Here is a 14,301-nt window from a genome sequence, read left to right as displayed (position 1 = left end):
CCTTAGGCAGGTGTCACTCTCATGGCTGGGCAAGGACACCGACAGCCAGGTCGATCTGTCCCCTTCTACACCAGCCCTTCCTCCTTTAGTCTGGAGCCCTGGCCCTTCCGGGGAGGGGTGTGAGTCAGGGTCGGGACACCCAACATTCTGGACATAGTTATACACAGTGTTCATTTTTTCACAAGAAGCCAACAGCCATTGGTTTTTATCAGGTTTAATAGTATTCTGTAGCCTCCCCACGTTAAAAACTAAGTACTGCCTCAGTTTCCCCAGGTGTTAGGTAAGTGTTTTCAGCCTTAGCCATATTGAGTGGTACATGCCTGTAATCCTAGCACTCACGAGGCTGAGGCAGGAGGATGTCAAGTTCAAGGTCAGCCTGGGCTCGTAGTGAGATTTTATCTCGGAGGAGGGGAAAAAAAAACTGGCTCAGTTAGGAAAGTGGCTGCCAAGCAAACACGAGGTCCTGAGTTCGGATCCCAGCCTCCGTATAAGAGCCAGCAGGAGCTAGGGGCAGTGGGTGGAGACAAGCTGATGCCGGGACCTCATTGGCTGGCCAGGCTAGCGAAATCGATGAGCAACAGCCGGGGTCTGTGAGAGACTTGATCTCAAAAAAGTGAGATGGAGAGCAATGAAGGTAAACATTGACCTCTGACCTCCACACACGGCTGTGTGCAGGAGCACACGCACACGCACGCATGCACACACACACACACACACACACACACACACACACACACACTCCATCCTTGAAGCTCTGTGGAACCTGTTGGTACCGAAGCAAACGACAGTTTTAAAAAATTCCCTAACGGCCCCCAGTGTCTGCCATCAAGGGACTGTAAATCCTCACACGGCATGAATGGTGTGTGTGGGGGGGGGGGCTGCAAATTTGACTAAGTCTTTCACTGAGGCTCTTTAGCCTTGAGACATCCCACAACTCATCTGTCAAGTGGGAAGTCCAGTCCCCCTCTCCCAAGTCCCTCTCACTCAGGCTTTTCAGCCTCGATACCCACCTGCACGTGGGCCTGGGGAAATTCTTCATATTGAGGGCTGCGCATCGCACGATGTTTAAACTGCATCTCTGGATTCTACCTATCAGCTGCTTGTCGGAGACACCACCAGCTGCAACACCAACAACAACAACAAAAAGTCTCTAGCACTGAGCAGTATCCTCTGGGGGCAAAGTCATCCCCGGCCCGTTCCCCTGTCCCTCTGCTGGTGGTTCATGGACAGAGGGAATGGGCCAAGGATTCTGATGTCATCATAGGCAACCTTTCGGGGGAGGATGGAAGAGAACACCGGACTAAAGTCATCCAATGTCTGCCCCCTGCTTCGAGCCTCAAGCTGGGCGGTCACTGTCTCAGCAGTGGCCCAGTGCAACAGAACACGCTGCCATCACCATGTTATGGATGAGAGAACAGAACCACAGAGAGGTTAAGCCACCTGCCCACAGCCACACAGGTAGGTGATGGAACTAGGAACAGGAGCCCAGGCTAGCCCACCGCCGTAGCCCGATTTTGCCATTCCACAGAGAAGTATTTCTTGCACCCTGTGCTGGGAACTCTCAGATGCTGAGCACTTCTTCTCACCCATGTAACATCCTCAGGGAAGAGAAAGGCACATTGCTGCCCTAGCAGCTGAGGAATCTGAAGCCGTGCGCCCAGGTGCGCACAGCCTTCCTGTGGCCACATGAGACTTTGAACTTCAACATCTTTCACACCCTTCTGCCTCCGGGGAGTGCAAGTGTCCAGGACAGTTGACAGATGGTGGTGGTGGTGGTGGCGGCGGGGAGGGATGCAGAGAGACAGGCATTCGCAGGTGTCTTGGATATCCGTCAGCTTGATCGGTTCTGTCTCGCAGGGCTTCGCCACTTTCTCTCAGTTCCGTTTATCATGACGGGGAAACGGTTGGAGCAGCCTTGGCTGAGTCACGACCCTAAGCGCTGAATGACACAAAACCTTCCCTTGTCCAAAGTCCAGGCAGTTAGACCCGCCGCCGCTGCCGCTTGTGAGCGACTGCCCTCTTCGTGCCTCAGTGTCCCCATCTGTAAAGCAGGGGTGATAATAGAAGTGCTCTCACAGGTGCTCACTGATCAAGAGAAACCATGGCGGGGAGTACTTAGCACAGCACCTGGCACACTAAATGCCCCAGGGTGAGATGGGAACTGTGGCTGCTCGGGGTGGGAGAATTGATTGACGAGTCTGCCAGGCACAGACCCTGAATGCCTGCTGTGCATGGGGGCAGCTGGGTCATTTGAGGACAGGTTCGGAGAGCCCTGCCTGGGAGCCCGGGGCTGGCCTCTACCAGAGCAGCCACCTCCTGCTCCTGGCAGATGGGCCGTTCCTGCTTCTGACAATACTACAGCCCCGAAGCTCCGTAAGCACCTTGCTAATATCCCCCCTGCTTGGCCATCGGGGGAGGCAAAGAGTGAGCAGAGGGATTTAAGAATTGATGGGGCAGAGAGAGAGAGGATGTGGGACCCAGAGATAGACAGTCAACACAGCACCTACTGTCTGTGCTGAGAATCGTTGTGAGGTAATGCAGCAGCTGATCTGGCCCCACCTGCTCCTTGGCGGGACCACATAGTTCAGCCATTTCCCATGCTGGTTCAGGGACCAGTGCATGAACCACCGAACCTAGGTTAGCTGGGCAGCTTCCGTCGTGTTGGTTCGCATCGGCCGCAGAAAGTCATCTGTCTCCTCCGCATCTCAGGAGCCACAGCCATGCTCACCTGCAGCCCGGGTAGTGGTGTTGCAGAGGCCAGCTTGGACTTCCATAGGAGCCTGAGATTCACAAACACAGTTACTGGTCTCGGCAGGGCAGGTTGGAAATGGGTCCTCTCAGGAGCCTTGCAAAGCACCATGGTTGTGTCTGTGAAGGTGTGTTCCTGCATGTAGATGCTGATCATCCTGTCCTTCTTGTGCCAGGGTGTGGGGAGGCCTATACCAGTGGTTCTCAACCTGTGGGTCTTGACCCCTTTGGGGATTGACTGACTCACACAGGTGCCACTTATCAGATATCCTGCATATCGGATGGTTCAAAAGCAGTAGCAAAATTACAGTTATGAAGGAACAACAGAATAATTTTAATGGTTGGTGGTCACCACAACCTGAGGAACGGTATTAAAGGGCCACAGCATTAGGGAGGGTGAGAACCACTGTCCTATGTGATGTGTGTCTAGAACAGGCCTTGAACCCTATGGTCATTGCATTACAAAACAGGGGGACGGGTTCCCAAGCAGATGATAGCACCCTGGTCACAGAGACACATGGGACAACCAGAAAGTACACAGAGTATAAAGGTCAGCAGTCAGCAGTGAAGGTCACCACGACCCAGACACATTACACACAATTTCACCTCCATAACATTCTCAGAGCGCAGGGCTTGGTTCTCCCTGGGTTACAGGGCAAGAAGCTGTGGCTCAGAATGGCTAAGTTACTCACCTGGCATCACCGAGCTGGGAAGTGGCAGATGCAGAGCCAAAACTGGTACCCATGCTTGCATCCTAACTGCCCCTTACCTCACAGTATGGGGTATGCAGCAGGTTACAGTGTTTGCTACCACGCTCATCTTCCTGAATTGGAGTGGCAACATCTGGCCAGTGGCAATCTACTTCCCACCATCTTGAGAGGTCATACGTTGCTATCCAGAAAGGAAGGATCAGGGATATGGCCCTTCCGGTGTTCCTAAGGACATCCTGGGGAAGGGGAGGTGCCCACTCCAGTCCTCTGCGTAGTCAGTGGTCCCCTGAAGCACCCGCCTGGTGATGGATGTGTCCTGGTTGGCACTGGGCGTCATAAAGTTAATTGGGCATGTAAAGACCTAACTAGAGAGTGACAGCTATTTACAGTGGCCAGCTAATTGCTTGAGCAGAGGAAGAGTGCAAGGAAGACAGCCATAAAACCAGGCTCCCTCAGGGACCATCTCAGCACCAAGGACCAGAAGGGACATCTGGGTGTTTGGACTCTAGGACCTCGGGCCTCTGAGTGCTGCCCACATTAGGAGGTTTGAGAAATGGCTTACATGACCCCCTTAGAGCAGGAGCTAAGCAGAGGGTACCAGGAGAGCCAAGGTCATTCAAGGTCACTGGGATGGCTAGGTTTTTTTTTTTTTTTTTTTTTTTTTTTTTGGTCAACTTGACACAACCTAGAGTCACCTGGGAAGAAAGGGAATCTCAGTTGAGGAAATGCCTCCATCAAATTGGCTTTTAGGTAAGTCTATGGGGGCATTTTTTTGATTGATGATTGATGGGGAAGGGCCCATCCCACTGTGGCTGGTGCCACCCCATAGGTGGATGATGCTGGGAAGGGATGATGCTGGGAAGAAGAATAAGAAAGGTGGTTGACTATGAACCCAAGGGTCAAGCCAGTAAACAGTGCTCCTCCATGGTCTCTGCTTCAGTTTCCACCTCCAGGTCCCTGTCCTGACTTCCCTCAGCGATGGACTGTAAGTTGTAAGCCAAATAAGCCCTCCCCCTCCCCAGTTGCTTTTGGTCGTGGTTTTTATTAGAGCAATAGAAAATTAGCTCAGACAGAAATTGGTACCAGAGCCGGGCGGCAGTGGCACATGCCTTTAATCCCAGCACTCGGGAGGCAGAGCCAGGCGGATCTCTGTGAGTTTGAGACCAGCCTGGTCTACAGAGGCAAGATCCAGGAAAGGCACCAAAACTACACAGAGAAACCCTGTCTCAAAAAACAAAAAACAAGGAAAAAAACCAAACAAACAAACAAACAAAAAAAAAAGGAATTGGTACCAGAGAATGGGTCAGGTGATAAACCTGACCATGTAGTCTTGGGAGGATCATGGGATGATTTTGGAGCTTGACGGGACTGGCAAAGCTACTGAGTGCTCAGAGCTTAATGAGCCACTGTGGGAGTTTGGACATAAAAAATGCTGAAAGAGATGCAGACAATGGAGGCCCGGCTTGGGAGATTACGCAGGCATGTTTGCAAGTCCCTTCAAGACTCTATGGGGCTGTTTGTATTGTTTTTGTTTTGTTTTGTTGTTTTGGTTTTTTTTGTTTTGTTTTGTTTTTTGAATGAAGGATCTGTGATTTCTGCTCACCTTGAGCTGAATAATCAGTTGCAATTAAGAAAATACCAACACAGCCATCAACCAGCTAAGAGGAAGGATTCCCACTCACACCCTTTAGCATTTTGCCTGCATACCTGGAGTTGGGAAATGTCCTTTTCTTGTCTAATGAAAGGTGACGTATGTTCCCCACGAGGAGTTAAAATGTAGAGGAGAAGCCATGGGGACAATGGTTGCTGCCAGTGTTTTGATTTTGCTTTTGTTTCCTCTTTGATGTGCACAGCAAAGGTATTCAGACATAACACCTCCAGCCTCACGTTCACAGCCTAACAGATTCTGCACTCTGGCTTGGGGCTCTTTTCCCACTTAGCAGATTGAGGCGAGGGTTCACATGAGGTTTTCCCCTCACCTCTTCTGAAGCAGCATTTGGCAGGGGGGTGGAGCTGGAGCCCGTCTGCGCATGGCTCAGGAGTGGAGCATCAGCCTCGCACACATGAGGCCCTAGGTTCCATTCTCAGAACCAGAAAAAGAAAAAAAAAATTAGTGCCGTCATGGCCAAGCATTCAGGCAGTACAGAGTACATAGAGAACTCCTTTAAAAGAATGCGGGTTCCCGAGTCTTGCTCTGAGCTCTGAGACCCACCTTCCAAGCATTAAATGTGCTCCCTGGAGGATCAAGATGGGTCATGGGTTTGGGGAACATTTGCTCAAGACTTCATGATTGAACCTGGATGTCCAGGCTTAGCTGGACTGGTCACCATGATGGAGCTGGAACCTGATCACAAGAGCTTCGTCACAAAGCTGGGTGATTGACAGGCAGTGAAGGGTCCCAGTGTGCCCCCAAGCTCTCCTGAGACCTGGGGGAACAAATAGTTCTGGCATGAAAGAACAGAGTGCTTTGTCACCAGGCTGTGAGCCTGCTGGTCACACATGGTGGCACGGTTTTAACCTACCCCCTTGCAAAATCTTATCTTTGGATTTGAAGTCTCTGGCTCTAGGGGCCTTCTACGTAGGCCACATTTGGGGTTGAGAGTGTCCATGCAGGTGGATATGAGATGCCTTGCTCATATCCTGAGATCTGGGCCAAGAAGAAAGGTCACCTGCCACCTCACACTCCTCTCCTAACCACTATGACAAGGGCTGGGGACATCAGGACACAGCCTTCATTCAGTCTGTAGGACTTGTAAAGCCTCTAATGCATGCTCAGGAGACCTGCCTTGGGCATATGAGGTAACAGGCCTGCAAGTAGGGTGCTGGAAGGACCAGGCATTCAGGCAGGGCAGTTAGAATGTGGGCTTGCAAGGTGTGTGTGTGTGCGGGGGGGGGGGGGGGGGCAATCTATGCCCTTGTTGTTCAAGAAGAGGCAGAAAACTCCTTTAAAATGTTCTCCAGTGAAGCACATTATTGCAGATTGGCCATTAATTATGTGATCTTTGCAAACCTCTTACCCTCTTTGTGGCAAGGGCCCCCATGATAGACTGATTCTATTGCTTAAATCTGAAATGCTCCCTCAGCCAGGTTCCTGTGTTGAGTATCTGCTCCCCAGATGGGGGAGCTCTTTGGGGGACGCTGTGGAACTTCCCAAGATAGGGCTTTGATGGAGGAAGAGGGTCACTAGGGGCCAGCCTTGGAGATCATACCCACCCCTGGTCCCTAGTGCACTCTGCCTCTTCCACACACTCCCACTGCCATGGATCAAATAACTCGTCCCTTTTCTCACCACGATGGACTGAGAGTCTCTGAAGCCATGAGCCAAATGAGCATGCCTCCCTCTAAGATGCTTCTGTCGGCTGTCTCATCACAAACGGTGAAAAGGGACTGAGGCACACGTGAGCTCAAATTTTCCAGCCAGAGCAGTGGAAGAAGAAGTCTCCACAAGAAGAATGTCACCTGTGCATTCCCGCCTCCTCCCCCACAGCGGTCCTCACGTTCTCACACTGTGCAGTCCGACTGCATAGAGAGCCACGCTGGTTCACCTATTCCAGACTACTTTGGAAGGTTTTTGAGTCCAAAATTACCAAAGATGACCTCATCCAGCAGCCCCAACTAACAGAGATGAATGCAGGCTGGCTCAGAGGAAATGGGGTGCAGGGCTCTCAGAAGCTCCTGCTAACCCCACCTCAGCTGATTCTGCAGAACCCCCAGGGCACCAAGAGGCACCATTTGGCCAACTATTTTTTGCATGAAACTGGACTGTAGAGAGCAGAGCGGGGCTGAAATCCCCAACATCAGGATGCTACGCAAAGGGGGTTGTTTGTTGGGTGGTCTCTCTCTCTCTCTCTCTCTCTCTCTCTCTCTCTCCCTCCCTCCCTCCCTCCTCCCTCTTCTCTTCTGTCTCCCTGTTCATGTGCAGGTGCACATTGCATCTGTGTAGAGGCTCGAGGACAATTGGTTATGATTCCCCAGGAGTTGTCCACTTTGTTATTCAGGCAGGGACTCACTGGCCCAGAGCTCTCCAAATAGGCTGGGCTGGCTGGCCAGTGAGCCCCAGGGGTCTCCCATTTCCCTGCTGTGGTTACCCATGAGCACCCCCATACCCAGCATTTTTTTTTTAACTTAGATTTCTAGAGATTAAGCTCAGGTTCTCATGCTGGCAAGGTAAGCTCCCCATCACCTGCACTATTTCCCCAGTGCCAGGTATTTATGTTGTTGTTGGTTTCTTTGGTGGGGAAGGTACATGGGATAGCCCTATGGATCAGGCTGACCTGGGACTCACTAAGTAGCCCAGGCTGTCCTCACACTCATGATCCTCCTGCCTCAGCCTCCTAGATGCTCGAATTGCATCTAGGACACAGAAGCAGCTGAGGTCATTGTGTACAGCTCAGGCCTTACCAATGACTGAGGGGGCCATTGGTGTGGGAAAGGCATGGGAACAGGTAAGGGTGAGTTTCGGCTGTTTGAGTGGTTCCCAGCACTGCTTGGCATATTGCTGTGTATGTGGCAGTAAGGGGACAGGGCCTGGGACAGATTGCCTGAGTCTTGATCTCAGCTATCACTGCCTTTCGACTCAGTGGCCCCAGTAACAACTTAGCCTCAGTTTTCTGAATTGAATAAATGGGTACAGGAGTGCAGAGGATCCTCACAGGGTGCCGGGTGGTGGTAGTAGGATAAACTCATTGCAAGTTGTAAACATCAGGTAGGAAATGCATGTGACTTCCCCATGTAAGTGACCCGGTGCGCAGTCCAATGCAGTCATTTTCTCTCATGATCGTGGGGCTGGCAGAAAGCCAGGTCCACTGCCGCTGCACACCATCATGAAAGAGGAACACACACCAGGGAGTTTCTATCTTCTAGAAGGAGATAAAAATTACGGGGAGTTTTTGTCTATTTAGTTAGTTAGTTTTCTTTGAGACAGGGTTTCATGTAGCCCAGGCTAGCCTCAAACTCACTATGTAGCTCTGGATGACCTTGAACTTCCCAAGTGTTGAGATTATAGGCATGTGCCACCACTCCTGATTTGTGTGTCCCGGGAATAGAACCCAGGGCTTGGTGTATGATAGACAAACACGCTACCAACTGAGCCATGCCCCCCCTCCCCCTGCTCAGGGAATCCTGAGTTCCTGGGGAGGTTGGAAGGTTTGCTCAGTAAACTGATACAGAGTGTTGACCTCGATGCCCATCACAGGGCAAGTGCTCCTCAGGGGCAGCTCCTGCCACCTCGGGTATTCTGGGACCGCAGGCTGCTGCTGGGCTTCAGTTACTGCCTCTGTGGGTCCATAGGAATAGTTTCTGGGGAGAGGTGGCTGCTGCTGCTGCTGGGGACGAGGGAGCCTGAGCTCTGTACTGCCACCTCCTGGTAGTGAAGGTGTAGCCTGGGTCACAGTGGAGGCTACAGACTGCTCTTTGCTTCTCCCTTGGAGGGACTCAAGGGGGTAGCACCAGAACATGATTTTTAGGAGCCAGAGGGCTCTTGGGCAGAGTCCACGTTTGATGGCTGTGTGCAGGGCTGCCAGGCGACCCTCTGGAGGCTGTGGTTCCCAGGTCCTTCCAAGGGCTCTGTCACCCACTGTTCATGGTGGAATGGCCAAGTTCCAGTGCCCCCTGGCTCCTGTATCTAGAAAAAGACAACAAGCCTTTTGGTTGTGTGTGTTGGTTCGACATTGCTTTCATTTTGTTTGAGACAGGCTCTCACTCTTATAATCTTGGAATACAACCCAACCTGGGACTCAAGGCAATCCCCCTGCCTCTATTTTCCAGGTGCTGGGATTATAGATGGGAGCCATCTCACCCAGCTGGAGCAGTAAATCTTTATTTTGAGGAAAAGGCATGGAGAGGACTTTAAAACTGGTAGATGGTATGTCTGAAAATCCAGACGCCAAAGACCCTCCCAGGTGCCTGCAGGGTCAGTGTTCACACCCATTGCTTCATTATCGGGCTGGAGCCTGGGCCAGCAGCATTAAGCGGCACTGCTTCCGAGCTTTCTAGAAAGTTCTGCATTTTGGCAGGTGCCTGCAGTCTGCTTAGTTTGAAAGCATTTGTTCCAGATGCCTGCGATGATGGCCGAGTGCAGGTGTGTCACTTTTAGCGAGCCAACTCAGAACTCTGATGGCAGCTCCCTGGAAGAGGCCTCGTGAGTTAGGAAAGGCCTGAACCTGAAGCTGTTAGCACAGATGGACACTGAGGGGTCCGGACTTGGAGTGGGCTCAGACATTCTGAAAGGGACGTAGCCGCCGTCAGATCTTCAAGAACATAGACTCAGAGATAGAGGGCCTCACTCTTCTCGGGACACACAGGGAGCACCAGGTCCTGGGGGCCCTAACTGTCCTGTCTCTCTGCTCCAGGCGCCTGGTGGACCGTCTGGAGAACATGAGGAAGAATGTGGCCGGGGATGGTGTGAACCGCTGTATTCTGTGCGGAGAGCAGCTGGGCATGCTGGGCTCTGCCTGTGTCGTGTGTGAAGACTGTAAGAAGGTACCAGCATCATGCTCCCTTCCTTTCCTGTTGGACACGTGCATGGGGCAGATGGAGGGGGGGGAGTTAGACTGTGGATCTGGGGTCTGAAGGATGGAGCTTGGCTTCTGAAGGGCCATGGTAGGATGTGAATTCTGCAGGATTCTTGGTCTCTCAAGGTCATCTGGGTCCTGGTTCCTTCCAGGGAAGGCCTTTATGTCCCCTTAGAGCTGAGATCGATGCAAGATGAACTCAGGAGTCTGGGGCATGAGGATCCTGGCTATGGGTTAGTTAGTAAGTTAGGTGTGTGGTCTGAAGAGTATGCTGTGTGTGTGTGTACATGTGTATGTATGTGTACATGCATGAGTTCACACATGCATGCATGTTCCCTTAACATGCGTCAAGCCACAAGAGACTTAGATAGCAAAGGCAGGCAAGGGGCTCAGCAGGTAAAGACACCTGTCGTACATGCCTCGTGACCTGAATTCAATCCCGAAACCCTGGCAATGTAGAAAAAGAGAACACCGCAGAGTTCTCTTTTGGCAACACATACTCAAAAATACACACTAGTAAAAAAATTATTTTTTAAAAGAAAGACTTAAAAAGCCTCTCTCCAGCCAACATGGACTCCTTGGGCTTTAGGAGTGTTCTTCCAAGGAGAAGTCTCCCCCTCCCTAAGCTCTTGTCCTGCTCCCCTGAACTATGAGCACCCACCCCTTCCAGAACAGAGATGCCACTGTCTTTGGCCCACCTGATTCTATTCAAGGGAATTCAGTGATCCACCCAGCTACAGATACCCATCATGCCACTGGGTATCCTGCCCTGTGATCCAAGCAGCTTAAATAGTATTGGGCTAGCTGGGCATGGTGGCACATGCCTTTAGTCCCAGCATTCAGGAGGCAGAGGCAGGTGGATCTCTGAGGTTGAAGGCCAGCCTGGTCTACAAAGCGAGTTCCAGGACAGCCAGGGTTATACCGAAAAAACCTGTCTTGAACAAGACAAATACAGTGTTGGGGAGAGTTCATGTGAAAGATGATGTATTATAACAGTTACCTTTATAGACTGCAATTTTATGCACCTGTGGGTTTTCCTGTTCATCCTCAGCCAATGGGAAGCTCACCCCAGAGTACAGTGTCCCTTTGAGTTGTCTGGTTATTATTCAGCCCTTGTCTACTGGAGTGGGTGGACATGCAGTCATGGCTAAAACTGTCTCAAGTCTTCTGGGAAAAGAGAGAAGCAATAAACACAATGAATACACTGGCTTTTCTTAAAAATCATGCCAGTGGCCTCATCTATGTGGTGGGTGAGAACCCAGGACCCACAGGATGGATTCTTTGAGAGACCTCCCCTCCAATCTTGGGAAAGAATCCAGCTCTTGCCATTGGCAGCAAGATCCAAAGTGAAACCTTATTCCTACTGGCCTTGCTCTCGGGAGGAAGTGAAAAAGGGTTCTAGTTCTTTGGATCCCCCAAGAGATCTTGAACTCCATTGCCACCCCTATGCCCCTCTCGCCTGTCCATAGTCCCCCAACAGCTCAAAGCATGCTTCACCTGTGTGTGCTCTAGCTGTGTTTTTTTTTTTTCCCCACAGAATGTCTGCACCAAGTGTGGCGTTGAGACCTCCAATAACCGCCCACATCCAGTATGGCTCTGTAAGATCTGCCTTGAGCAGAGGGAGGTGAGTGGCCAGGCCTGTGCCTCTTCCTACCTCATCCTCTGCCTCCCCATACTTTTTCCCTTTTTTCTGTCCATTTTCCTCTAGAATCCCTCTCTTGCCCACACCTGCTTTGTGTTATTGACCTTATCCCCAATCACTCTGGTTTCTTTACCATTCACCCACTGTTGTAGATTCTTGCCTTGGAGACATTGTCACCATGGTCATGTTCTCTCCCTTCAGCCTCAGGACAGCAGGACACACAGGGAAGGTTTGATGAAGGTGCTATTTATAGCAGAGTGGGAGACACCGGAAGTAGAGGGGGGAACCTCCAATATGAGTGATGGCAGGGCTCTAAATTCACCCCTGGTCTGAATCGAAAGAGGAAGGAGGCCACAGTAGCCAGGAAGATAGGTAGAGGAAGCAGGGGGTCATCACCACCCAACAGCAGGGAGAGAGCCAAGGGGATAGATACCATGACTCCCCTCTCGACATCTGCACACTCCTCTGGTGTTCTCCTGGACCTTGTAAGCCAGAAGACCAAAGTCATGGAAGCCCTGTTATTATGTGCCACCCTGGATAACCCTGTAGGGCTATAGCAAGATGGGAATGTGAAGATCTTCCAGTTGTCCCCATATCATCTTGTCTAACCTGAAGCCGTGATAAAGGCCTGGGGTCTTGAAGAAGTTGTCAGGGAGTAGATAATCTGTTTTGTCTTTTTTGAGGCAAGGTCTCATGTAGCTCTTGAGGCTGACCTCAAACTTGAATTCCTGATCATCCTGTCTCCAAGTATTGGGGCTTACAGGTACATCCCATATTACTTACATCAAGTGCAAGGCCATAGTTACAAGTTGGCATTCAGCCCTCCCTCTTTCTCTCTCTGGCTGTGAGTTATTGGATTGATTTTTGGCATGGCAAACATTCAACTTTCACTATCAATAAAATGGCCATCAGGTTTGTGAGGCTGATGAGTGGAACAGATGTATATGGCCACTGTCATGGCCATGAGCTGTGGGAACAAAGATAAACAACAACAACAACAAAAAAAACCCTGGCAGTTGGCTGCCATGTCTCCCATACCTGCCTTCCTCCCTTCCCAGGTCTGGAAGCGCTCAGGAGCATGGTTCTTCAAGGGTTTCCCCAAACAGGTCCTTCCACAGCCCATGCCTATAAAGAAGACCAAGCCTCAGCAGCCGGCTGGTGAGCCTGCCGCCCTGGAGCAGCCTACAGCCCGGGCTCCAGCTCGAGGTAGGACAAAGCCAACCCCTTTCAGAACCTTGGACAGGTCCCAGCCTACTGGTCTACCTGGAGATGTCCTAGGAAAGTACTTGTTGCCCCTCAGCTTCTGGCCTCTTGTCTAGGACTCCTTAGCCCCTTCACAGTTTACCATGAACCTTGTTTGGGAGGTTATCACAGGGAACTTTCTAGAAAAACCAGCTTGCCAAATGGCTTTGCTGTCTTCCTTAGTGGGAAATTGAAAAGCACAAAAGAAATTAAAATTAGGAATTGGGAGAGGCCCCCACTCACCTGAATATACCATGGAACCTGGGGAACTTGGGTCTGCTAAAGAGGATTTCCTGGTTTTCTTGTGTTTCCTCCTTTTCTCTCTCCCTTCTTTTCTTTCTTCCCCTCCCTTCTCCTTTTTCTTCTTCTCCCTTTTCTCCTCTTCTTTGTCTCCTCCTCCCTCTCTTCTTTCTCTTTCTTCCCTTCCTTTTTCTTTTTATTCTTGGGAAGAATCTTATGTGGCCCAGGATACTCTGGAACTCCCCTTTATCCTAGAATTTGGTGACCTTGAACCTGAATCTCCTGCTTCTACCTCCCTAGTGCTGGGATTATAGGTGTGCGACACCATGCCTGATTTTCACTTGTGTTTCTTCTATCGACTGTAAACAATTCTGAAACTGGACTAATTAAAAGTGAAAGATGAATAGAAATGAAATTAGCAAAAGAAAATTACCAGCACTATTAATATCATGGCTGTTATCTGAGTATGGTTGTTAATAATTAATGTGATCATTAAAAGAGAGAGAGGCAAGTAGGAAGAAAAATGACTCCATAAAAATCACATTTTCATTGGATAGCACCACTTGGACTGGCTAGACAAAGCCCTTGTAATAATCCCAATTAACACTGGATGGCAAGACCCAACTTGAGCAGCAATGCTGGGCATCATTTCTCAAAAGTGAGCTAGAGACACAGGGCTCAAATCTCAGCCCCCAACCCGCTCTCTTGTAGGATGACTTCTCAGAGTCATGGTGCCTGGTGCCAAAGGTTTTCTTTATGGAGTGACTTGAGCCATTTCTTCTTCTTGTAGAGCCACCAAGTTGTCAACAGACACTGTGTCCCTGAGGGGTGTGCAGTCCTACCAACCATGCTTCCTCTTGGTCATCCGTTCTTCCCTCTGCTGGGAGTGTCCAACCCACAGCCCACAGGCCACATGTAGCCCAGAATAGCTATGAATGCAGCCCAAAACAGAACTGCAAACTTATTTAGAACAGAAGCAGAATTTTCAGTCTTTTTTTGGGGGGGGTTAACATGGTTGTGTAGTGCTTGATTGCAGATTCACAGACAACGATGCCGTGTTATGATGTCAAAGGTTGGACAGAACTGCTGGTCTAGGCAGAAGAGTTGGCCGTTGTTTGGTTGGTCTGTGCTTATGTCTTCACGTGCGATAAGGAAATCTGGAGCAAGCTTGAGGGAGAGGCTGGAGGGAAGCTCACTTAATGCTTCA

At 50.5% G+C, this 14,301-nt stretch overlaps 1 protein-coding gene across 7 annotated transcripts in view; it reads left to right on the top strand.

Moving 5' to 3' along the window:
- Positions 1-14,301, top strand: part of Rph3a (rabphilin 3A) — a 77,306-nt gene that overhangs the window by 43,235 nt on the left and 19,770 nt on the right. For 6 of the 7 annotated variants that reach the window (XM_076561345.1, XM_076561343.1, XM_076561341.1 and 3 more), the window contains 3 exons: positions 9,809-9,938; positions 11,508-11,594; positions 12,671-12,818. In XM_076561345.1, coding sequence (XP_076417460.1) covers positions 9,809-9,938; positions 11,508-11,594; positions 12,671-12,818 — 365 coding nt within the window. Of the gene's footprint in view, positions 1-1,928; positions 2,150-9,808; positions 9,939-11,507; positions 11,595-12,670; positions 12,819-14,301 lie in introns of those variants that run through there. The other variant, XM_076561342.1, reaches the window with a different exon arrangement.

Source organism: Peromyscus maniculatus, chromosome 23 (assembly GCF_049852395.1).
Source record: "Peromyscus maniculatus bairdii isolate BWxNUB_F1_BW_parent chromosome 23, HU_Pman_BW_mat_3.1, whole genome shotgun sequence".
NCBI lineage: Eukaryota > Metazoa > Chordata > Mammalia > Rodentia > Cricetidae > Peromyscus > Peromyscus maniculatus.
This window is presented reverse-complemented; position numbering and strand designations above follow the sequence as displayed.